Here is a 25,998-nt window from a genome sequence, read left to right on the forward strand (position 1 = left end):
CTGCACCGCCATTCCCGGACGCTCTCCTCCATGTGACGGCGCGGCCTATTGAGTGACATCGTACTCACCCAATGGCCTTACGCCGCTCCCACTCGTAGGCGGGTCGGGCCGGGCCCCGCCGTGCGGCCGCGGTGAAGTTACCTCCGGGCGGGGGCCGGGAATCGGCGGCTTCGCTGCCGGGAGGTGCTGCTATGGAGGAAGGCGAGCCGAGCGAGCGCAGCCCTTTGCTGGGCAGCGGGGAGCGGGGACGATTGGCGATCGACGCCTTCCACGGTCGGCGTTTGGCCTGCGCTGCCGTGCTGCTGGCCGAGCTGCTGGAGAGAGTGGCCTTCTACGGCATCACATCCAACCTGGTGCTGTTTCTCAACGGGCCTCCCTACGACTGGGAGGGCGCCCAGGCCAGCCAGGCCCTGCTGCTCTTTATGGGCATCACCTATTTGGTGTCGCCGTTTGGTGGCTGGTTGGCCGATGCTCTGCTGGGCAAATTCGGCACCATCCTGCTCAGCATGGCTCTCTACCTGCTGGGCATGCTGGCTTTCCCCGTCATCGCCGCTCCGCACACTCGCCAGGGTCTCTGCGGTGACATCCCCTTGTTCCCCGTAGAGAACTGCTCTTCTCCGGCCACCAACGCCACTCCGGTGCCGTGCTCCCAGGTTGGAGCCACCCGTTACTGCGCAGCAGCCACCTTCGTGGGATTGGTGCTGGTGGGGCTGGGAGTCGGGTCGGTCAAAGCCAACATCACCCCGTTTGGGGCAGATCAGGTCAAGTATTGCGTGGTGGTTGCCACGGTGCTCGGTGGTGCTGGTGTGGCCCAGGGGATGGGTGTCAGTGGGGTGGATAGTGTGCCAACTGCTCACATTGGTGCTTGGAGGGACTCACAGCTTTCAGCTCCATCCCCTGTGTGATTCAGGATGCTGAGCTGTGCCCTGTTAGCTGGGGTTTTGGAGTGTGCACCATGCCTGATCTTCTTACAGCTTCTGTCTTTTACGAAGCCCGGGGACCTAAATCTGGCTGGGGGTGTCACCACGCTGAGGAGTTGAATTGGGTTCTTGGTAGCCGTGGAGTAGATTGTCAGCTGTCTTACTTGGTGGAGTTCGTGTTGAGTTAATATGATCTCAGATCTCAATCTGGTGGAATACCTAATATACGTTTTAGCTTTGATAAGAGTAGCATCTGTCTTCTGGAGGAATGCTCCGAGGCCTTTATCATCCTAATGTGATGAATGAAGGATAGAGAACAGGCGTTAACTGTAAGGTATTACAGTACTGTGCCCTGCAGTTGGATTTTTGTACAGGCTGATGCTGTTCCAGACAACCAGTGGGACTGTGATCTCTGAGCAGCAAGTGTATGACCTGAGCAGTTCTCATAAGGACACATTATGTCCAATGGTCATGTTGAGATCCAGTTCAGTGATATCATTCATAGGGTCATCGCTGCAGAAGCAAGTGACTTTACAGGAAGTATTTGACAAATAGCTCATAGCTCAGTATGGTCTGGAATGCACTGTTCCATGTGTTTTGTTGTTTTTTTCTTGTAGTCTTGTGCTAAGGTAGGATGCTGACTGTGAGGAACTCACATTTAATTCTTGCTTTACAAATTGAGAATTTCAGATTCTTAGATACTGAGCAGCTTTCCTAACAAATCCATTCTAGGTTCTGAAGAGGGGAACGTATCTCCAACCCAGCTTACTGGTCCATTGAGTGCTACCTGCTTCAACAGGCAAAAGTACCATGAAATTGTTTGTGAGAGGTTAGGATCTACTGCAATCTCCTTGCCAAGTGTCCCTCTATTCCCTATTTTGCAGTTTACGTTTCTCATTCTTGGGCATTTCACATATTATAGATTCTGGAGTTGAAGGCAGTATATAAATGTAAAACGTTATTATAGACTGGGATCGTATGTCTCCAGTGTATCAGTTCTGTTTAAACCAGCACGAGCCCATCAAGTGAAATAGCTTTAATATGACTTTATCTTGTAAGGTGTTTTTCAAAACTGACTTCTTATCCTCAGGACACTTTATGACCATTAAATGTAAGAGATAAATAATGGCAGGGAGAGAGCAAAAGAAGAACCATTGCCAGTGGAAACGTAGCTGCTGAAGCTGGAGTTATGTTTATTTTTTGGCTTTTCTCTCAGGATTTCAGTGAAAGCAGTTTTTGGCAAAGGTGTGCAGGTAATTCCCAGTGATTTATGTGGGATGAAGCACAAGAAATATTCCTGCTGGTTCATAATCACTGCTGTTCTGCTGAGGACCAATTTTTTCTCCTCTGTTTCTCTAGCTTATGTGTTAAATGTGTGCCAGTGTACCATTTACCTCATGGTGCAGTTCTGGGCCTTATGAGTGGCTTCTCCCCACATGGTAATATAGCAAACAGCTGGATACAAAGGTATTGATTGCTAAGAATAAAGGCGCTTCTTTTTTCCCCCAGAAGCTGCAGACTGTTCCAATGCTTGTGTCTAAATCTGAGCTGATGCTTCTCAGAATATAAGCATGTGCTTATAAGCATGTGATGTGTATAACCTGGCAGTTTCCAGTTCCCCTTTTGGGTAGGAGTGTTTTGCACTCACTTCCTGTTCTATGCAGCAGTTCATGACTTTTTAGAGTTGAGAAACAATGTGACTGTCCCTGGTTGTTGTGAATCTGAAGCCAAAAATCAGTAGTAGATGACTGGAGTCTAATGTTGGCATTGAAAAATGCCAAGAGAGGGGTAATTCAGTAAGTGATCATCTTTCTTCTAAGTCAGAATGAGGTCTGATAGGAATGTCAGTGGCAGCTGTGCCATAGAGGTTGCTGTCAGTCACATATTTTGTAATGACCACTTTCACAGAGTGCTGTAGCTAAAGAACTAGTTGTTCTCTTGGTTTGAGCTGTGTTTAACATTTTAGTCGTGACTGTTAGGTGCTAACTTCATATCCTAAGCAGGCTTAGACTATTGAAGGGCAGGGTTACAGGCTGTACTGAAAGTGGTTGTAAATAACCTTATTATTGCACAGCTCCTATAACACAGCGTTACAGGCTCTTGGGATTCTTTAGCATGAGAACTGTGGTGGTAATTGCATCTCATCTGACCATAATCGGTGTAATATAAGTGTTTTGTGTTCAAAATCTTGGCTCTGAGAAGCATTCCTTACTGTTTTGAAATCCAATGCTGTCTAGGTCCAATTATAACACTCAGCATGCCGTATTGATTTTCTTTCTGCATTTGGATTAGCTACATGTAAAGGATAGTTATCAGATATATCAAGAAAATGACCATTTGGACAGCAGAAATTTCAAGGCTTAGGCTAAACTTTCTTTTGCAAAAGTTATGTTCGATGTGTTGAGAACAGCAAAACAGTTTTATTTCCCCTTTAGAGGCCCACCTCAGTGCAGGCAGCAAGGGCAGCTGGTCAATGATTGACAATGCAGCTGTGACCAGAACACTTACAGTTACTCATTTTCTGTTATTCTTTGGGTTTGGGGTTTTTTTGTTGTTGTTACCTTCAGCAATCACATCGTGGGCATTAGATATGGCTGTTGTTCCTTTGAGTTGGGGCACCTTTGAAATGGTTTTAGTACATTTAGTACTTTTTAGGCATTGCTGAGGACTTAAAGCTTTTCTGCTGTGATGGGGTCAAAAATGTTAAATATACCTATTTTGACTTTCAGCATAGGGATATGGGACCAACTTGCAGGACAGGTTTGATCCAGGACATACATCATTCTGGTGCCTTGTGTGTGCATCGCTTTCCTGCTGCAGCTGAAGGGAAGACATTAAGAATATAATGAAGCTGGTGGTGTTGGTATCACAAGGACAGTGCTGCTGTGCACGAGCACCAAGGAAAATAAGCAGAGGGAAGGGCAGATTCTTCTTTCTGCTTGGATGATTGAAAATAATGCAGGCAAGCATAAAGGGAAAAAGAATTCCTGCAATTTTGGGAAAAATGCTTGTCCTTGCTAAATGAAAATGAACTTCAATATGTTTTTCTTCTTGACCATGTATTAAAATGTATCGCCTACAGTATTAGTAACAGAAGAGAGAAACAAATATTTATTGTTCATTCAGTGAACACTTAAGAGAACAAATCTATCTTGTGCTGTCACGGAGTTCAGGTAATAGCCAACAGGGGAAAGCAGGATGTGAACTCTTTTCTTTGTAGGTCTGTGGTATATCTATGTTCTTTTTTGGTGACTATCTCAGAAAGGACCCTGGAGAAGGTCAGGGAAGTTCCAGGGAAGAGCCACAGTCACGGTCAGTGATTTCTGTGCAAGGAACCGTGCAGAAGTCTATAACTTCCTAGAACTACCTCAGAAAAGGTAGCTAAAAGGAGGATATAAGCAATTTATGAAAATGAAAGGGGTAGAAATAGATCAGCGGTGGGATAAATCTCAGCGAGCTCCCTTCTGGAGGTAGGGAACACAAGCAAGGCTAGTATGAGGCAGGTTCAGCATGGATAAATGATGATGTTTGCAGCACGTAATTACATGGTGATCTCTTTGCCACAAGCTGTTATGGATTCTAAGAGCTGACCTGGGTTCAGGGGGCAGGCTGGACAAGTTCAACAGGGGGGAAAATTCAGCTGCAGGTCATTAAGTAGATGGAGTCTATCCTTGGTTTGGCAAGTTTGTCAGGAGCTCCAACTTGGAGGCTGGGATAATACTTGATAGAAATCCCATGCTGTGCTTTGCCTGTTTTTATATTGTACCAAAGCTTGCTTTCACGTCTTTGTTTGTCCTTGTGTAGCCATAAGAAAGGTCTTTTGTGAGAGAGGATGGGAAGTCTTTTTCTTTTTTTTTGCAGGAAGTGTAAGAGAACTGAGACTTTATCATGAAGAAATTCAAACCTTTGTCAAAAAGGTTGATAATTCATTACCCAAGTTGGAGCGCTTTCTATGATGTAATTCTTTGCTAATACCTTCTGTCACGTAGGATCTGGGAGAAATACCTAGTTTAATATACTGTTGCACTTGATGACCCTTTAGATAAAGGAATAGGTACCAAACTAACACTGGAGAAGGGGGATTTCTAAGTTGCAGGCTCTGAGATTGTATTTGACTTGCATACTTCAGTGCCTAGCAATGCTGTGAACCATGCATAGGAATAAGTGCTTTAATATTTCTTTTGTTCAGTTTGCTTAAATGATACAGTAAGGTTTCTGCACCACTGAGAAACCTGAAGCTATAAATCAGAACTGGCAATGTTAAAAACGTGTTTCAAGACCTAGTTTGTTTTCTGTATTGCAAACTAAACGCAAATCTTTTCAAGATATGGCAAAATGAGGAAGGGAAACTTGAAATTAGAAGTCATCAACAGGTGACTCAGCAAGCCCAGTGCATGGTACCTAATGGTCAATGCTAATGGCCTTTCAGTCATAAAACGGTGACAAATATGGTGTGATGGAATCTTTTGTAGACAAGTTGATCTTTTTTAATGTATTACACATTTTAACTTGCATAATTTCTCTTACATCACAACTTATGAGTTCCGCTGATTTCTTGTGACTAAATCACATGGGGCGACTTATGGTAGGCAACAGAGAATAAAGAGTGATGGTAAAAACTGGGCAGGATGATTCTATAAGGTAGAGATGTCTTATTTATGTTTGAGAAACACTTCAAGCCGAAAAAGAACACCGTGACCTGGGCTGAATTGATAGAAGGGAAGGTATTTAATGGGGTTTTCACTGCCTGAAATCTCAGGCAATCTGATTTAATAAACACTCTTAATTTCCTTCAGAAATTGAACAACTTGTTTTTAATTTTTTCCAGGTCAAAGATCGAGGTCCAGAAGCCACAAGAAGATTTTTTAATTGGTTTTATTGGAGCATTAATTTGGGAGCTATTCTCTCTCTGGGAGGCATTGCGTACATTCAGCAGAATGTGAGCTTCGTAATTGGATATAGTATCCCAACAGTTTGCATTGGAATTTCATTCATGGTTTTCTTATGTGGTCAGAGTTTCTTCATCACAAAGCCACCTGACGGTAGTGCCTTCACTGACATGTTTAAAATTCTCGCATATTCGTGTTGCTCAAGAAAAAGACATATGGAACATTCGACTAATAGGTTTGTAACAAGCTCTTTGGTATAGTCTGAATTACAGTGAATCAGCTTAAGAATTGAAACTAACTTGCACAGGCTAGCTGGCAGTAAGTCAGGAGAGATTACACTAGAATGTGCAACTTTGCTTGAGAACTGTTGCTGAGAAATTTGGTTCCTGGGGATTGCATTGTGGAATCACTGGGATGAAAGAGAGGTGTGTTCTGAGATCATTGAATCTCCATGCTGTAAGGTCAAGTCTGCCATTTTCAACTGAGTCACTGAAAGTAATATTACCCAACTTTGCTGCTTCTAAACATTAGTGAACGTCTTGAACTGCCTAGATACGTTTATGGGGCACTGCCTGATTTTAAAAACACTACTATCTACATTCAGTCGTTTCTTATGTGGTTTGTTGGGTAGCTGAAATGTATACTGGCTTTTTGCTTTCCAAGTGGTTATTTCACTCTTAAGAGATGACCATGGCATACTGGTGGCTGAATTAGGTCACTGATGATAACATATGCAAGGTGCCTTTACAGTAATGGATTTCATGTATTCATTTTGTAAGGCAATTCAGTGAGTCAGAGAAACACATTTTGTGGTACTGTTTGTGGTACTGTTAAGTTCTGCATATTGCAGCCCCTTGTATTTATAGGGAGGAGAAAAAGGAAATCTTTATAACAAATATCTCGCCTTGTGCTTTTATGTACTACTGATCCATGCTGGTCTAGTTAATTTGTTGTTAAGAATAACTTATTCTGGAAATCATGAGTTTTCTTTTATAATGAAAGATAGTGTTACAAGATAACTAGACAAGCCAGGTATTGTTATTAACCAAACCTCTATGTGATCTTTTCTGCAGTGAAGGCCAGGGAGTCCTTCAGCAGCCTCGTAAGCAGAGCCTGTTTGAGATGGCTAAGCTGTCACGTGGAGGCCCATTCAGAGAAGATAAAGTTGAAGATGTGAAAGCTCTCGTGAAGATTATCCCTGTCTTTTTAGCTTTAATACCTTACTGGACAGTGTATTTTCAAGTGAGTAGTTTCAAATAGTTATGCACTCTTTTTCATGTGTAAAAAAACCAATATCAAATGTAAAGGCCATAACTGCATTTGAAAGATCTGGAGCCATATTGTCAACATGTAGTTCTGAGCCCAGGCTGTTTGGAGGAAGTACACAAAGCTTGGTTTTTAGTGGGGAAGGGATGACATACTGTTCTATAAAGGTTATTTACAGTTACCATTTAGTAGCTGTGATTCTAGAGAAGCCGAGTATTGAACAGGATTCTTCAGAACTCCAGTATTGACTGCATGCCTTGTTTAATACCCATGTGTTCAATAATGTTAAGTACTTTTGTTTTTCATGCCTAGAGCTGCATCACATACTATTGTGATAGCAAAAATAATACTGCAGGATGGTAGCTGCTTTTACATTTTTGCTTTGTTGGATAAAATTACTGGGGAAAGCTGAATCAACTTACCAGTATGCCAATGTATCTAATTTCATATATCTTCTGGGCACTCTTCCCTGTATATGAAGAATTTTCAGTCTTTCCCCTTGGAACTGAGAAATGAAAAGCAGTTAGTGGGAATGCTTTATAATTAAAATGTTTCAGAGCTGTACAAATGAATGCATCTTAAATATTGCACCTTTTCATCTTGCAGTTGATTCACACAGGTCAGGGTCAGCGGACTGGATTGCATTTTTAATGAATTATTTTCTAGTTCTTCTTCTTTAGCGTGATGAATTGGGTTGACACATACTGGGGAGACATTTGGAGTAATTGTATTTCAATTGTGTTCAAAAATCACATGCATGATTCTTCGTGCACTTAGTAAAATTAATTTGATGGCTTAAAAACAGTTCATGATGTTCTAACAGTAGTTGTTGGTTTCTTAAGTGAGCAATTTACTTTTGGTGTAATCTTTGTTAGTTATTAATAAAGTAAAATAGTGTGAGGTAGACTTGTCCAAATAACCTCAACTCATCTTCCCTAATACTAGATGCAGACAACATATGTATTGCAGAGTCTTCATCTGAAAATTCCTGAAATAGCAAATGACACCAACTCAGTTCATACGGTAAGTAGGGCACAACAAGTGAGAAGTATTCTTTCTTTAGTGGAAACACAAAAGAAATTTGTACCAGAAAGTCTAGAAAATTAAGGAAATGGTTAAAGGGAATCAACAGCCATAAAGAGGGGGCATTTAAAAGTGAGAACTGCATGTGTTACATTGATGTGGGCATATGTTCTAGTATATGGAGATCACACAGTGGATGTGAGCACAGTGAAGTGTTGGGGAGCCATTTCAAGAGTGGTGACAATGATGTGAGAAAGCAGGCCATGTTCTGGATGGCCACGCACAGTTGTTACACCACAAGATGAAGAGCATTTCTATCAGTTCATCTGCACAGATCAGCTAATGGTAGTGGCTATAGTGAAAAATAGTATTTTTTAGATGAGAATTTGTTCTATTAAACAGTATCATTGTGCTCTGTTGTAGTTTGCATGGAAATAACTAGGCAGCATTAATTTTAGAGCAACCTATGTGTATTGTTTAATAAATATAACAAAATACACAAGAGAAACTGGAAAAAAACCTTCAATCTCAGTATTTCATGAAAAATATTTTCTTTCTTATATAATGGAAGAAAAATACAACCCTTAAGCACAAAATTCCTAACTTCAGTCATCTGTTCTTTTAGTTTCCAGCAGCCTGGTTGACTATGTTTGATGCAGTGCTTATTCTTATCCTAATACCCTTAAAAGATAAATTAGTGGACCCTGTTTTGAAGAGAAATGGCTTGCTCCCATCGTCACTGAAGAGGATTGCAGTTGGGATGTTCTTTGTGATGTGCTCAGCATTTGCTGCAGGTAAGAAAGCAACTTGAAAGTCTACTTATGTAGTTACTTAGTCAGCAATTTGAAATAGACTTTCAAAACCTTTAATTCAAGATTATTCAAGACTCTTCTTCATGGACCAGCTGGAACACAACCGCATGGATGTGTTTCCTACAATGGAGGACATCTTATTCAGATATAACTAGTCTAGTTTGAATTTTTCCAATAAAATAGGAGTATTTTTTCCTGCCTGAAATAGACTTAGAATATACCTTTTAAGATCAACTTGCAAGTTAAGCTTTTCTGGGTAAAAGGTTTATATATTCATTTAATTAACTGCCAGCATTATGTTCTAGTATGCTTGATTCAGGAAACTATTTATCTTCGACCATATTTTCATAACAGATGCCTTATCTTCACTGATCAGTGCTTGGCTGAACAATGTGTTTAGCATTTGGATTTGAGGTCTTTAGTACTCCTAGCATAACCTTTATTATATTATAGAAGACTGTGATCTGATTTATTACTTGTTTATTTTGAAGTTGAACATTTATCCTGAAAAACAAAGAAGTTAAGAAATGAAGTATGCTCCTTCATGCAGTCTGACTTTTGAATTTAAAAGAATTGAATTTCTACCTAAAAATCCTTTCCCTTTATCTGAAATAATAACTTAAGTTACTGCTGAACAAGAGTTTCTTCTCCCCACTATGGCTTTTTTTCCCTCCTCCCTTACCTTAATGTTCCCTAATGTTTGGGAATTACTGTAGTGTAAAATAGCTTAGCTATAGCATGAAAGGAAAAAGATGGCATCTCTGTTCAAATCATAAATCAGCTGCTTTTGAGATGATTTAAAGCTGTTAAACACTGCTGATGTGGAACTGAACATCTCTGAGCAATGCTTCATAGAATGAATAGCCTTCACCCAATATCGCTGTAATGAACATATTGATAAAGCATTATAGCATTTAATAAATTAATTTTAGCAGTTGTAATCTCCTATATTTTAGGAAAAGGGACACTTTAAATGGCTATTAAGGTTTCCTTCAATGAGTGAGATAATTACCTTATTAGGCGAAGGTCACTTTGTATGTGGGCAAGTAAAGTTCTCTTAGCAAAGTCATTTAAACTTAAAATAAGAATGTTTCTCTTATTCTGTTACACAGGGTACTGCTACCAGCAAAAGAAGGTGATGTAAAACAGTTAAATGTCAACTCCTTAAATAGAACCTGCTGGCTCACATAGAACTGAACTCAAAAACAGCAATATCAGTATTAGTACTGGGGGGGGGCTGAAGCATATTGAGCATGGATTGCTAAGTTGGGGAATGATTTCATGCAGCAGAATCCTTAATTCCATATGCTTTCTGTTCCAGTCACCTACAGATGTGATGCACGATTCTGTTGGTTTGATTACCTGCAATCTGGGTGGAAAGTTGAACCTTTTAGAATAATTTGGCATCTATTCACCATAATGTGAATTTGAGTGCTTCCATTGTAGGAGGTTGAGGCACAGGGGACTATGTTTAATGTGGGGGGAAGGCTTCTGTTGTCTCTGGTTCATAAACTTCTTTTTATTTTCTCATTAAACTGTATTTATAGAAGCCATATTTTAATGTTTCTAAAATACAACAGTGCTTCCCACAGCTTCTGCCTTAGAGGAAATGATTTCAATTTTGAACACTTGAGGATGTTAATATCTTAGCTTGAAGTCCTGCAAAAGTATACTAATGATTAGTTTGGGCCATGTTTCCATTTTAACTTGCTTATCTAACTGGCATTAGTTCTGGACAGTATTATGGCTTCCTATTAGGTGCTCAGATTGTATTAAATACCTTATAAATTGTGTGAGACTACAGCTGATGAGACATAGCAAACATTTGCTGTGCTTCATGCATTTTACAATGCATTCTGAGCAGCAGGATTTGAGGTTATTCAGCTGGAAAATCTACTTCATTTATAGAGTTTAAACAATTATTTCAAGAATTTAAGATTCTTTTAACTACAAATAAAGTAAGATTAAACTTGAAGCTTGCCTCTCAAAGACTAAGAAAGAATCAATGGATTCTAGATTCTGAAGCAGTCAGCTTTTGAAGACTTATTGCAGTCTGGTATAATGTAGTTACACTCCTGTGTTGCTAAACACGTCCTAAACTTCTTATGATGTGAAGAATGTCAAACACAATAAGGATCTCAAGCTGCTTTGAAGAACAATAACTTTCTACTGAATATATATGAGGAAATTATGCACAAGTTCTTAGCTGAATCTGCTGCTTTGTTAATGCTCTAAGTTCCATTCTAAACTGTCGGCTACATTAAAAACAAAGCATCAAGATACCCTGCTTTATTTTAATTACCTCATCTTCTCATGGTTCAGAGGGCACTGAGTTAACTGAAGAGCTAAAGGAAGATACCTTTAAAAAGGTGTCAAAGTGATCACCTGGGAAGAAATGCAGAAGGCAGAGAAAGCATGATGGCCTAGCGCTAAGCAGTACTGAGTTCAGAACAGTCGTCCCCTCAGAAACAGATGGTATGAAAGAAATCACTCTTTATAGTATTATTGTAGTCATTCTAATAGGTAAATTAGTTCCAGGTTCACCAGCACCATGCAATACTGCAAAGGAGTAGTTTATGAAAATATCTTTAAAAAAGGAAAGCAATGACAGAAAGCCACACATCCTCTAAAAGAGAAACAAACCAAATTCCTTGTGAGAAAGGTCTTATCAGTTAATCCATCTGGCAAAAGGTCAAGTATTTTTATAATTATTGCTACTGAATGGGAATATAACTGCTGTAATTCTCTGGCAGAGGAACTATGCTCATTGAAGTAACAATAATAAGAGTAGTCTGTAGTGATTTCTTTTTAGAAGAGGAAATGCATACTCCTATTTCATGAATTGTAATTGTTGTGCAGGACTGAACCCTTATTTGATTCTTAATTCCTCTTAATTCTGAAGTATGTTGTTTTTTTTTTCCCTCTTCCACTCTGTGTAGGAATTCTAGAAAGTAACAGACTGAAAATTGTAAAGGTTAAAACAATCAATCAGACAATTGGAAATGTTACATACCATGCTGCAGATCTGCCAATATGGTGGCAGATTCCTCAGTACGTGCTCATCGGATTCAGTGAAATATTTGCAAGTATAGCAGGTAAGAAATACTTTCTTCTCTATCATAAATGATGGGTTTTTAGAAAATACTTCCTTCTCAAATCATTATAAACAAGCACTGATGTCCTCAAATGCAATATTATGCTGTATAACTTAATTGCTTCCTTTCCCATTGTATGTTGTTTTTTCCCATTTGAAAATTGGCTTTATAAGAAGTCTTCAAAGAACTGAATTTCAGGAAGAGCAGCATTAGAATGTTTGTCTGCTATTCAGTTAGCATGGGATACGTGCAAGCCCTAGCGGTAAACAAGATAGTCTTTCAACAGTGTATTTTAAAGAGTAGATTTAATGCTGTATTATTTCCTCTGAATCCTCCTCTGAGTTGCAAATAGAATTTGTTTTATAACTTCTCTGCCTAGAATCCGAGCTCACAGTTCAGATCATCAATTAGTGTGCATAATCATCCATTCTGAGGGCAAAAGGAAGGAACCTCTTTCAATGAAGATTTATTCCCAGTTTAAATTCATGTTGCTTGAGTTTCTACATCTGTATGATAAGAAAAGTTATGTGACAATAAACCAAAAATAGTTTGTTTTAAATTAAGCCGAAAGTGAAATGGGAGGATAGGGTGAAAGGGGTATAATGTCTTATTTTCTAACCTGTTTCATAATTGTACATGGCTAGTTAGCACAAAGAAAGCACAGCCAACTTATCCATTATCACTGGGGTGGCTAATGCTGCCTTACTGCAATTAGACAAAATGTTATGCTTAGTACAGAATTTACGTATCTAGTGCTTGGGAAAATGCTTACTGACTAATAATAGAAAATGTTCTTGATCACAAAACTAGTTATTTTGATGCTACTTCAGTAGAATTGCAGCACTACCTGATGTAATACACTGGTAGCTCCAATGACTTCATTTTAAAATCTCCTGTTACCTGCTTAATTAGTTACTTATTAATATGTTGTAGTACTGTTTCAGAGTATTGAACTTAGAAGATCTTCTGTTCAGACTGGCTTTATGCATAGTTCTTTCCCTTAGCTTGCTTAGAACAGTTTCCTGGTCTCATTCTCCCCGTCTCCCTGTAGGTGTTTACTTTCATTCCTCACACTGGGCAAACACAGTGAGTAAGACAAGATTGCCCGATTCTGTAAGGTCTTGCTGGCAGTGGCCCCAGCTGTCACATGTTCTGTGGGGGGATAACTTCTACTCTATCAGGTTTCTAGTTATGTGTAGTTGACTGTCATCACAGCTGTTGGGAAATGAAACAAAGTGCCTCGGTTTCTTTGCAAGGAGAAAAAAATGTGGCTTTCATGGGTTGGGGGTTCATTCTCCTATTTCAATTTCTGAAACAGCTTTATATGTTTATCTGCACAGGTTTCTGGTAAGTTTTATTCCAACTTAATAAAAACTGCTTCAACATATTCCACATTTAGCAGATTTGGAACATGCTTGTCTCCATACCCCACAGTGATGTGCAGTCAAGCCCTCCCTTTCCTTCAGCACTAGGAAGGCATGGGGAGAGTTCAGTATCTTTAAAGCACGCTAAGACCTCAGATGCTAAACACCATAGATTCTTAAATGGAAAGTATGATTTGGTAGCACGGTATCCTCTGCAAGAGATAACAGCTGCATAGCAACTGCTGTCCTCTATTACATTGTGTTTCAGCATGTATGAACAGTAGCCATCACAAATCCAAAACCTGAAGACAGAAGTCATGTTCAATCAAATTACTTAGTGCAACTGAGGCTATATTTAGCTTTAATCAAGAGTAAAATTGTTTAGCTTTAGTTACAACTTCAGGGACTGTGCCAATTAAATTGGAACTCAGATAAGCAGATGATTCATTGTAATGCCAGTATTCATGCAAATATAAGTTTCTTCTTACACGTTGTTTCTCTTTTCTATCAGTGCCCTGCTAGTTGAGCTCCAATTTAAGGATTGGCTTAGTGGTATTTCTGTTTTTTTCAACTGCTTTAGTGGATTTCTTTGTGAAAAGCAAAGTCTTTAAGGCATACATTATTCTTATGAGAATACCCTGCTGTTTTTCTGCACTTGCTGCATCTGTTTTAACAGCTTTGTAACTTCAAAAACTGTTATTTGGTCAATGTTTAAAAAAAAATGTAGATGCTTCTCTTTGAACCAAAAATTCCATACAGATCTTAATTGCTTTTGTACTACACTTTCATTTGGCTTGTTTTACAGAGCTTTTTTTCCCCTGCCTTCTGATTGTTATCTAAACTGAATTCCCAGTATCTTTAAGAAAGCCCCTCAAGACTTTAATAGAACATGCTTTACCAATTTGATACTCAAAGCTGATAAAAGCTTCTCTTTTGCCCACAATCCACAAAACAAAACTGTTAATGGTCACAAAACCATCTTAATTTGAAAATATTTACTGCAAATAAAAGGGGTCTAAAGATCATAAGAGCAGAAACATAGGATTGGTAGCTGTTGGTTTTTTGTTTACTGTAAAACTAAACATATTCTTATTAAGTCACAGTAGTTACACTTGATTTGCTTTTAAAAGATGACACACATTGCATTAATGTTTTGTATTATTCTGTCAGTCCTCTTAAAGCACTCTTATTTAGCTGGGAATCATCATCTCACCTGACAACACCAACTAGAGGGTTTAATATCAAAAGTGATTGTTTGAGCTAGCGTGAAATTGTTATCACTGGCTGCCAGCAGGCAAGAGCATCTCTGAAGGCAAAGAAAAGATTCTGTATTCTTCATGCTAGATTAAATTCTAGGTTTGTTGGAAACATTATTCAAGTTTAAAGATATGCTTTCCCCCCCCAAAAAAGGGATAGTGTTGTACACATTCTGGATTTTTGTTCTGAGAGTTAAGATTTCTCCACCAACCCAGTCTATATGTGTAATGAACAGGAGAAGAAATGGCCTGCACTCTTCCACTTAATGTTCCTGGGCCTATCTTGTGCACTATACACAGAACCCTGGGGACCAAAATATGAATGATACTCCTAACATTTGTAGCAACTATGATTACAACAGGTTGAAGAATAGGCTACTGCATCCCAAGAGTAGAATGCTTGATTTTTTGACAGACGGGCCAGGTAAATAGTTCTTGAAAAGCCTGCACTGTTATTACTAGCAGCAAAAGGAAAACTGACTTTTTAATTCTCAGAATAAGAGGTTTTTGTGACTCGCTCCTTCTCTGTAGCAATTCTCTCATTGTGGTTTGAATTTACAGGAACTTACATAGCTGAGTTGCGCAAAGGACGTTTCAGTTCCCATCTAGAATCACAGCCAGATTGCTATTGAGCCACTCAAATGTATTTTGCAAAGGAAAAGAGAAGTGTGTTGGTTATCAGAGATTTCTCAGGTGGCAGTGCAGAATGCTGTTAGACCAGTAAGTGAAAACACGTAGTTCTGTTTCTCTTTAAAGAGCTCCCTTGCATCATGCAAATTGACCTGTTATACTTGAAGTGTTGAGCCTTTTCTTGAAGAGAAATGCCAGTGTCTATCAATTAACCTCTGTCTGGAGTAGCAGAAGTTAAATTGCAATAATGGTAAAAATAAGCATATGCTTATTATCTGAGACTATTTGTGCTGTTTTCAGGTCTATAACTATAAATCTGGCAAGAGAAGCATTAGATGAGGCAATGGATTCTGTCATTAATTTCAGTATGAAGCAGCCTGTTTTGAAACAAGCCTTTTATCCGTCAGAGGAAGCTCTGTGATTTGACTGTCTCTTGTGAATAATCCCTTTTGACAGGAATATTGCTCTTTTTTTAGAGTTAATAGTGGGCATTAGTCTTTGCAAGGCAGGAAGTTAACCTGTGTGTCCTGTAGGTATTCAATTTCAGTAGCACAGATTGTTTTCAAATTGGTGTTACTGGATTGGGTCCCCCCCCCCCCCCCCCTTAGTTTTCTTGGTTGAAATTGGAATAAGTCTAGCTTAAAGTTGAATTCTCATTTATATAAGCCTTAAAAAGAACATGCTTACAAGCAATGGGCTCAGAGCATTCTAAATCAAAGTTAAGTTGCAAATAATTGCTGTCTTCTCAGATACAACTGATTCTTCTGTTAAGATCAGAGATACAGGCAGCGAGCCTATGAGAAATAAATATTCCTGATCAGTGCAAGAGATACCTTGTTCTTGAGCTCTTTATTCTTATTAAGGAAGGCCACATGCTTTATAAATACTTCACAACATATGAAGTGTGTAGAAAAAGGTGAACACAATTTTCCAGATTAGGCTCAGTTTAATATGTAGCTTAAAGGATAAAATTAGATAGAAAATTGAATAAGCTGCATCAGAAGATTCTTTGGTACTGTACATGTAATGTTAGTGAGACCAAAGAGCTGGTCTCAAATGTCATCTATTTGAGGATTGATACCTGTAATGCCATAACAAGATGGAAAGTACCGTGATAATAGCAGGGTAACAAAGTCCTTAGCTACAGCAAATAAGAACAAACCCAGCTGCATCACACACACAGAAACAAAGGAAAAGAGCTGCTTACCTTTAGAAGGCCACAGTTTTGCAAGGGTCTCCAGAAAGATGCTCTCACCTCCACTTCCAGCGCTTAAATGGGGTCTGGGAAGGGCGGTCAATCACTGCTTCAGGCCTTGTCTTAGCATTTCCTCTACAGTATCTAACATGGTTCATAATGCAATTAGGGGAGACTAGAAAACAGTAGGAATTCACTGCTTCAGTCTCCTGTGTCTCCCAAAATCTGAGGCTACTTTTGGATGTTTAACATACCAGAATTAGTATACATCTGTAGCTTCTATAACACTGAACAAAGACAAATTACTATGGTTTCTTAAACCTCTCGATAAAATATGTATTTTTTCTTTTAATGCAGGTCTAGAATTTGCATATTCAGCTGCTCCCAAATCTATGCAGAGTGCTATTATGGGGCTGTTTTTTTTCTTTTCGGGGATTGGATCATTTGTTGGATCTGGATTGTTGGCACTGGTATCTATTAAAGAAATTGGCTGGATGAGTAATCACACTGATTTTGGTAAGTTATCTTCAGCTTATTCATAGTTTACGAAGTCAAATGCTTTCTTGAGAAGCAGCTGATCTTTGCACACATGGAACTGTTGAATCTTACTACTTACAAAATACATACTTGCCTACTGTTATATTAAGGACTACATTTCATCTTGCATATAGGTCTAAACTAATGTGACAGTACAATACAATACATTGTCCTCATGAAAGCATAGGAAACACACGTTTAGTATTTTGTTAAAGTGCCTGAAGTACTGAAAATACTTTCTGGAGATAAGGGGAATAAAATGTACCCAAGTCTTTCTTACTGATTATTCAGCTTCTTAGATTCAGGAGACTTTGTGGCAATTACCATGAGTTAATTTTGCCATTTCTGTCTGCTACCAGTTTTTACTCTTTCTAAATCTAATGGAACTTTTGCTTTATATTGCCAGTTGAAATTAAAAATAATTATTGGCACCAGTAGGTGGCACTTTGGGAATTTCAGAAAATCCTGCCATCATCAATGGTTTAATTAGTTCCAACAGAAGGAAAATGAGAAGTCCTCTAAACGTATGCCAGGCCTTCCGTGTATAAATGGTTTAGAATTGCATTAAAATCAGTATGAGAGAATTTTCTGTTTGATTTGGTTTTACCGATAAGTAATGTTTTCTGGAAGGCATCCTTATTTGATAAGGCATTCTTGGGGAAAAAAAAGCAGAAGATGACAAATAGCTTTGGCTTTATGCAAGTGTCCTCACCAAGGGGAAGTTTAATCACGTCTGGCTCATCAGTGGGTGCTTTCCATGTGTAGCATGTTCTATTGGTACTACTTTTAATCTTTATATCAGGAGAGTAAACAGATCTGCTGCTGCTGTTTGATTTGGTCTAATGCTATTGAAAGCCGTTACCAAATTCTCATAATAAATTTACTTAGGCCTTCAAGAGCAGGAATGGAAGGAGAAGACTTTATTGAATGAAAGACTCCTGATTTTTTTTAATTAGCTGCTATGTAATAACTATAAGCTTGTACACCAAGCTTATGCTATTAGAGCCGAATCACTGTGCCATTTGATGTAACTACCTGCCTCCAAAATCTACTGTCAGATTTTATTCTCTGCTGGCACGTCGGTGTTGATTGCTGCCTTTGAAATGGCTGTTATTTCTCTGACACAAACTTGAGGTTTCATGGGTTTAATATCCCATCTCATAAAGGATAATTACTACTTTTTAACCACATCTGCTCTCGAAGAGGAGATCCACACATATATATTGTATTTTAAATGTCAAGGAAAGACTTGGTTTAATTTTATCGCATTTTACTAGAAGTTCGTTTAATTGAATCATAAGTTTCAGTAATTAAAGTAATTTAATCAGAACATTTATAGGCACGCTGCATGAACAGCTTGTTAGGATGGATCTACACTTTGGTATTTTTACACCTTCTAACCTTTGTGATAATCTTAATGGTCTCATTGGCTGTGGCTCATGTGGCATGTTGGAAATGAGCCACGATATATTTGTTCTAAAAGTACAGCAATAGTGGATATTTCTTAATAGAGGAATAACATTTTAGCAATGAGCTTTCTTAATTTAACATTAATTAATGTGCTATAACTCACTCATTTATAACAACTTTGAGGGACTGTCAAAGGTGAATTGAACCAAAAGGAACCGTGTATTGTTTCATCAGTTCTTAACTTCGCTCCAAAAGAGGGCTGAGATAACCGCTGTCCTACATCTATAGAGCTGCCAAACTTCTTCCCTTGTACCATTCATTTTCTGATTCTTTTTATTTTCATTTGAAATGAGTTGTCTCCTGAAAAAATGGATGTGATTTCTGTTACTTACATACATAGAAGTCATCACTGAGATTTTCAGCTGCTTTATTCGAGGTCAGCAAAGCATTGCAATTTTGCAGAATGAGATCTACAATGAAGGGGGAAGAATGGAAGATTATTTAAGTTTTAAGATTGGTCTGACTGGTGAATCATGCCTGTTGCTACATATGTATCATCCTCGTTGGCACAAAGTTCTTACAGTGGTAGGAGTAACTTCCTGCCATTCTTTTTATAAGGGATGTAATGCAGTGAGACTCTACCTCCTTCCTCAGAGACATTACATGGTCTGAGGCACAGAGGCACAGAAGAAAGATTAAGTGTACTTTCCTTTAAAGTTCCATCATTTGTCCTGCATCATTGTGCTGTCAGGTGGAAAGGTGTTGAGGTCTTCCCATGTTTTGCAAGGAAGTCTTCACTACTTAAGCTTGAAGGGATTGATGTTTTCACTTGTATATTTATTAATGTTTATTTTTTCCTTTCTATTTTCTTTTCTAGGAAACATTAATGGCTGCCAATTAAATTATTACTTTTTTTTACTGGCTGCCATCCAAGGAGCAACCCTCTTGCTTTTCCTTATTGTTTCTGTGAAATATGATCATCAAAAATCAAAGATGAATGACGTAGCTGCCAATGGAAGGATCTGATGTCTGTCACAGAGCGGATGATTACAGCAGCTCATGCTGAATCTGTGAGATCTTATGTTTTCTCCGGAGAGACTCTTATTAGACTTGCATGTTACAAGAGTTCTCGCCCCTGCCCCTCTCAGTTAACGTGGGTAAGTGCCTTATGTTGGTGGGGCTCATTTCTTGCACTATGTCCTGGCAGAGGACAAACACAAATCTTGGAAGTGTATTAACTCTAGGCATTCAAGTTGCTCTTTGTAATCATGTGATGTTTACTAAACTCTTGAAAGCTGGGGACTTATGCTTGGAAATTGAGTGCAGCGAGTCACGTGTGGCAAGGGTTAGTCCTGAGTGAGAAACTGCTAAGTGAAATATCATGGATCTACAGAACCACTCAGCTGTCTCAAGCCCACACTGAGGATGCATAGGAAAGAAAACATTTCACAAGAACCTGAAGTAGCAGTTGCAAGAACAAACGTACGTAAGCCATGAGAGTTGGTTTTCTTGGGAGAAGCAGGGACAAATTAAGTTGCAGATCAGCTGTAATTAAAAAAAACGACATTATCATCTTTTGCTGGAAGTGAACTCAGCCATGAAGATCCAAAGTTACAGTCAAGAGAGTCCAAGACTGAAGGCTGAGTTGGCAACGTGCTGATTCTATGTGTTGCAGTAGCTTGGCATGCAGCTGCTCTAAGTTCTGCTGCATAGTAAACATTTGTTGGCAGTGAAATGGTTTTACTTCAGAATTGGTTTTGAGTTTGCATTGGGTATATTAGGACAAAATGAAAACATACATCTTTTGACAGGGTATTCTTCAGTCTGTTACTTCCCTAAGGAGTATTTTAAAGGACTGAGATGGAATTCTCAGAAGATGAATGCGCAAGAACGATTTAGAAGCCTTTTGAGCCAGTTCCTTCAGTTCTGTGTCTTAGTTCTGGCTACCATGCTGCAGGGTTTGCATCTTTCAGCAACACATTCCTATAGCAGAGCAAATGGTTTCCCATTTGGCCTCCTGAGTTTGAATCATTTTAACAATGGATTGTGTGCAGGCTGGTATGGAAGATGGTATTTTGCAAAGATTAATGTGGAAAGAAAACAAAAACTCAACTTTTTATTAATATATTGGATTTTATAGTTTCCTTTGCATTTATGTTGTTAAAATGTCCCTTTTGTTTTTGTACATGGGCATCTTTTTAATGAGTTTACAAAATAAAACAAAACTTCCTTGCTGTGACTTTTGACCCTTTGTTTCTAGGTGAATAAAATTATCCTACAACTATTCTGGTTTTTAGCCTTGATTTCCTCAACATACAGTGAGATCCTATTAAGTGTCAATGTGCATTGGCATCCTATTCATTTTGTCAGCTCATGTAAGAGTACATGTATTGTCTTTGCCAAGATAAATCAGGGGAAATAACAGAATAGAGTTCTTTCTTGAATAGATACTGTTTCAATTATTAAGTTTCATTATTAAGTGTTTCTTCTGCTGTTAGATATTGTCAGCTCTGGTGTCCCTTCTTAATCCTTTTCCAAGAAGTGAATTTCATCTCACTGTTTTTCTCCAGTCTTCATATTTTTAACAGTGCTCATAAATCTCTGATTCGACGCCGCTCTGCTCCAACCTGGTTACACCAAGTTAAATGAAATTTACCAGAGAAACAAGAAGTCTAACACTGTCACAGCCCACACAGGCAAGCTTCTGAGAAGCATCCAAATCTCATATGGATTACTTAAGGAGGAGTTCAATGAGCGAAGACTAGGTTAGTCTACACGTTCTTTAGGCAAACAACTTTCACCCTGTCACAAGCAATACAGTAAATATGTGCAGGTTTCTGTAGGGCCGTGCAGGTTCTTACAGTCCGGAGATGACTGAACGTGCAATCAATTGTACAGCTTAATTTTTATTTGGAATGACTTGGCTGAGCTCCAGGCTCAAGTAATTATGACCATTTATGAAGATTAATCTGGCACTTCTCATCAAAGAGATGAGCCTTCGTGACTCAAAGACGAAGCTGATTCTTCTTCCCAGTCTTTTTAGTGATTCTAGTCCACACAGAAATAAGACTCATCAATTAACTTTGTGACTGAGCACTACACCTCATTAATGAAATACCTTGAAGTGGTTCTGTTTGAATTTAGTTATGTTCGCTCTTAGATTGTTCCAATGTAGAAGGAAGATCTGATGGGAATCATCCAAATGGACGTTTCTAAGCTCCTCCTGACTTTCCAGGTGCCTGAAATTCAAGGCACAGTGTTGGAAAGTAAATAGTTCTTAAACGTGAGAGCAGGTATCTGACTAAAATTCATTATTTGAATTCACAAGGCATTATGAAAGCTGCCAACGCAAACTGTAATCTAATAACATATAGAAATAGGTGCCTGCCCCATGTGTGTCATGCAGGATGAATGTGTTGCTCATACAACATATAGATCTCTTAAGAATGCAGCAAAACCTCTTCTCTTAAGCCTCTTGTACCTGCACTCCATTCTGAATATACCTCCTTAGAACAGAGGAGTCTTTTTTCATCTGCTTATATAAACCCACAGAGTGAGTTTAATTACAGTAAATGAGACCTCTGTCAATATTGCCCTTATAGATCTATAGTCATTTCTCTGAAGGGTTCAGGATTTTAGGTTTGTTATTTCTGTTTAGTTTTCTTCAGCAAAAGTTGCTCAGGGCTGACATGGCAGACAATAAACAGTGCATTAACCAATAAACCTGTTTTAAAGATGCATGGAGATCCTAACATCTTTTTGTGTTTAAAATTGCTTTTTGAAATATACTGTCCTAGTGAATTTGTTTACATGCAGGGCAAGTTCCGTTAGTGCAGACAGGCCCTTGGGGGGAAGCAGATTACAATGCTTTTCATTTCAGCAGTCAATAGTCTGAGATGCAGATTTGTCTCTGAGGAAGCAGAGAATTTGTAGACCAACGCTTGCATTGATGGAGGTGTAATGCACACACCTGACACTGTGGTACCTGCTGGCCCCTCAGCAATGATGTAACTGCAGGGAAAGAAGGGATCTGCAGTCTGAAGCTGTTTAAGGATAAGTATGTAAATAGGCGCTTTGTCCCAGGTAGTGCTATGTTCAGAATAGCAATGAAGGCTGCTTTCAGTAAAGGCCGCCTACTGGCAGTTCATACAGTCTGCCTGGTGGCTGTTTTCTCATGTGTTGTATACAGCACGGTTTAACAGTCCTTCCCAGCTTAGACTTAATTTTTCTGCTGCAGTATTCACAGTACAGATATTTAAGTAAAGAGAAAGAGTGGCTGTCAAAACCCCGTTACACAGTCATCAGATCCACTTGGAGTGGCTTTGAAATAAGCCTTGCTACCAAACCAGCAGGCTTTAACCTGCAGTCTGCTGGACTTAAAAGGTCATCATGAAGGATAAAAAACATCCTATTTTGCAATTGAGAATTAACTACAATCCATCCCACCACCTTCTTTCTGCCAGTGGCAGCACTAATACATGAGGAAAAAAAAAAGAGCAAGTATATTGAGGAATGAGCCCTTTAACAGGGATAAATTCCAACATATTAATGGATGTCCTTTAGAGGAAGCAGTGCCTGCTCAGCTAAGCTGTGACTGCTTTGTGTAGGCAGTCCTGAAGCTAACAATGCTGATTAGAGCTACAGCACTGGCTGCTCCTTGGCTGGTTCTGCTGCTCCAGGAGTCATCAGCATCCAACCAGCGGCCTTAGATGTGGTCTATGCAGTCACAGGGACATTGAGATGCATGCGTAGATGCATCCAATACTGTAATCCTTCTCTGGTGCATAGCTACAGTTCAGTATTTTACTGATAATGCTTCTCATCCCTCTTACTAGGAAGCGTTAGTCAGTAATGAGATTTAGTGATATAACACAGTCCATAAATCACTTTTGACAGCAAATAGAATGCTTTAATGAACAGGGGAAAACAAGGTAAATATTGCTTAAGCTTTTGAAAATGGGACTTCAAACAGATAACGTGGCTTCTGAAAGCTGAAAAATGCACTTGGCTATCTCTGCACATTTAATGCTGTACATCACAATCTCTTCCTGTCTGTCCTATCCCCGTTTCATGAGCAGTTTTTCTCCTGGCTCTAACTCTCAAGAGACCCAGAGGTCTTGAATTGCTCTGCCTGCTGGTAGCACTGTGTATCAACACAAAGGGACTAAAGCATATATGTAAGTAATGGTAACTATTTAGACCTTGCTGGTAACTGCATGCATTTTTTACCTCCCAGTCATGAAGCAACATAAACAAACAACACTTTTTGCAGTACTGCAAGTATTGTGTTCATGTTTGTTGTATCAAAACACAGGTAGAACAAGCTGAGAGCTCTCCCGGAGCTACTGACAAGCTCAGCAGACAACTTCAGTGCTGCAATTCAAGCCTGTATCTGAACCCAAAGTGTCACTATAGTGAATCAGAGTATACAAGTGGTCATACTACGAAACAAGCAAAATTTTAAAGCATCTTTTCAGTGTAGGGAAGCCAAACATGCCAGAAGTTTGGAGGGTCATAGAAACCCTATTTCAGTAGAGCTGAATCCTGGTAGTTTTAATGATCCCAATTTCCCCGACCTGTAATGCCTGATGGGAACCTGAGCTTCAGCTGTGTGTCACCCTGATGTAGTTTCTAACTTACCCAACAAAAGTGGATGATGCTGCTGCTACAGGTCTTAATAATCTCAAAGCATCATATTGTGCACATCCATGATCCTTATCATTGCCAAATTCCAGCATATCGAGTTTGATGAGCTCTCGTACTATGAAATTGTTCCACGTGAAATAAAACTGTCCAGATTCAAGTACTTCTAAAAGCATGAAGTGGTGCAATAATTTAAAATAGCTGTGTGCTTTGCAAAGCACTCTCATATTGCTGGAACGTTTCAAAGACTTTTATAAGGACGTAAGAACTGTAATGTGGTCAAATAACCTTTTGATGTAGAAGTGGAAGATGTCAAAACACGCGTTGTGAACAGCACTTGGAGTGTCTTCAAAAATAATGTCAGCTTTTTGCCAGCGTGCACCTCTCTGAAGCTGAAGTCTGTCTGTTGGTGCAGCTAAAGGAAGAAACTTGTCTCTACTGATGCATTCTGGAGTTCAAGAACTGATCCTGCATAGAGGTGCTTATTTTGGTATATTGGGGTACTTGTAACCCCAGAGCACAGCACACTTTGTGGCTTAATAGTGGATGTCATCTTAATTGGGTCTTTCAACAAGTCCATGTCAATGGGAGGTATGTTTACAGTTAGTATTATCTGACCAAGGCAGGGAACCTATCTAAGCTGAGAAGGAAAGAGCACTGCTAAGCATCAGATGATGCATCTGGGTATCACCTTATGCTGGAATGGGGACAGGTCATCACCTGCAGATCTACACTGTCCCAGTTCCTGTGAATATCCATACCTAAGATAGCAGCTGGCTGTCAATGGAGGTCTACCAGCCAGACACACAGCCTTATCTGCATGTACACACTGTGTGCCTGCATGCAAGTACATGGGAAGAGCTCCAACAAACTTCAGATGATCTTTCAGCAGTAAATCAAAGTCAGGCTGGATGTGTCCCTGGGCAGCCTGGTCTGGTGGATGGAGAACCTACACACAGCAGAGGGGTTGAAACGAGGTGATCATTGTGGTCCTTTTCAACCCAGGCCATTCTATGATTCTGTGATTCTAAATACGCTGAACCCAGCAACCTGCTTTTGTTGGAAAAGATGGATGGTCGGGGGATCAAATCCTTACTCTTTAGGTTTGCACATACAAGCAGGATTTGACAGGAGCTGCCACTAATTAAAGTTGTGCTGCTGCATCACTCGGTCCTACAGGACACGTAGTCCTATGGAGTGGGAAAATGAACCATGATATGATCCTCCTTCAATTTCCTCTCTAATTTTTATTACAATAGATGTGTTTTCTTCTGCCTTCTTAGAAGAAGCGACTAATGCATCTCTGAAGTTAATAAAATGGTGTGGGGTCATTTTTATTAAAAGGAAGTTAAACATCTGCTGTGTCTGTTTGAAGCGTATTAAACAATACTTTATTATTCTCACTTCCCCGACCTGATTCACGTGCCCGCCTGGCAGAGAACCCTATTGTCTGCTTTTCATGTGCATGCAGCAATTCACAATGGACCTGTGAAATAAAATTTGCAGTTGCAGATCAGCTGCAGATAAAAGCAGTGAGAGACAAGTGCTATCAATGGTCTCTAGCTGTCCTATATGCCCATTCAGCTCGTGAGCCCTCCCTGCCTGCCAGTCTCTGAAATGAAACAGGGAATGGCAGTTCAGAACACAGCTATTGACCACCACAAGTTGCTTTAGACAGCTCTCATGTTGGCAAACCCCGGCCAAGAGCAGCGCTGGGACAAAACCTGTCCACCCATCTGTATCCCCCAGCAGCTACTCACCCTTCAGATCCACCCTACAAAATATGGGTGTCTGAAGATTCCCTCACAAGGGATCCCTTCCATCAACCTTTTGGGAGGCTGGAAGGGAGCAGGGCTCACGCTGGGAGCTGAGTGCAGCTGGGGGGAGGAAGGCTCATTGGTGCTGCCCTGCCCTGCTGCTGTGTCCACATCTATTGCGTTTCCTTAAGGTAAAGGCAG

The 25,998-nt window shown here is 39.5% G+C and overlaps 1 protein-coding gene across 1 annotated transcript; it reads left to right on the forward strand.

The window, feature by feature from the left end:
- The first annotated feature begins 122 nt into the window (after positions 1-122).
- On the forward strand, positions 123-20,681 carry SLC15A4 (solute carrier family 15 member 4). Its single transcript, XM_015878368.3, has 8 exons — positions 123-761; positions 5,749-6,044; positions 6,883-7,051; positions 8,021-8,098; positions 8,724-8,892; positions 11,850-12,005; positions 16,808-16,966; positions 19,275-20,681. The coding sequence occupies exons 1-8, from the start codon at positions 192-194 to the stop codon at positions 19,421-19,423; spliced, it is 1,746 nt and encodes a 581-aa protein (XP_015733854.2). The 5' UTR covers positions 123-191; the 3' UTR covers positions 19,424-20,681.
- The last annotated feature ends 5,317 nt before the right edge of the window (positions 20,682-25,998 follow it).

Source organism: Coturnix japonica, chromosome 9 (genome assembly GCF_054131305.1).
Source record: "Coturnix japonica strain WE chromosome 9, WE-NBRP24, whole genome shotgun sequence".
Lineage (NCBI taxonomy): Eukaryota > Metazoa > Chordata > Aves > Galliformes > Phasianidae > Coturnix > Coturnix japonica.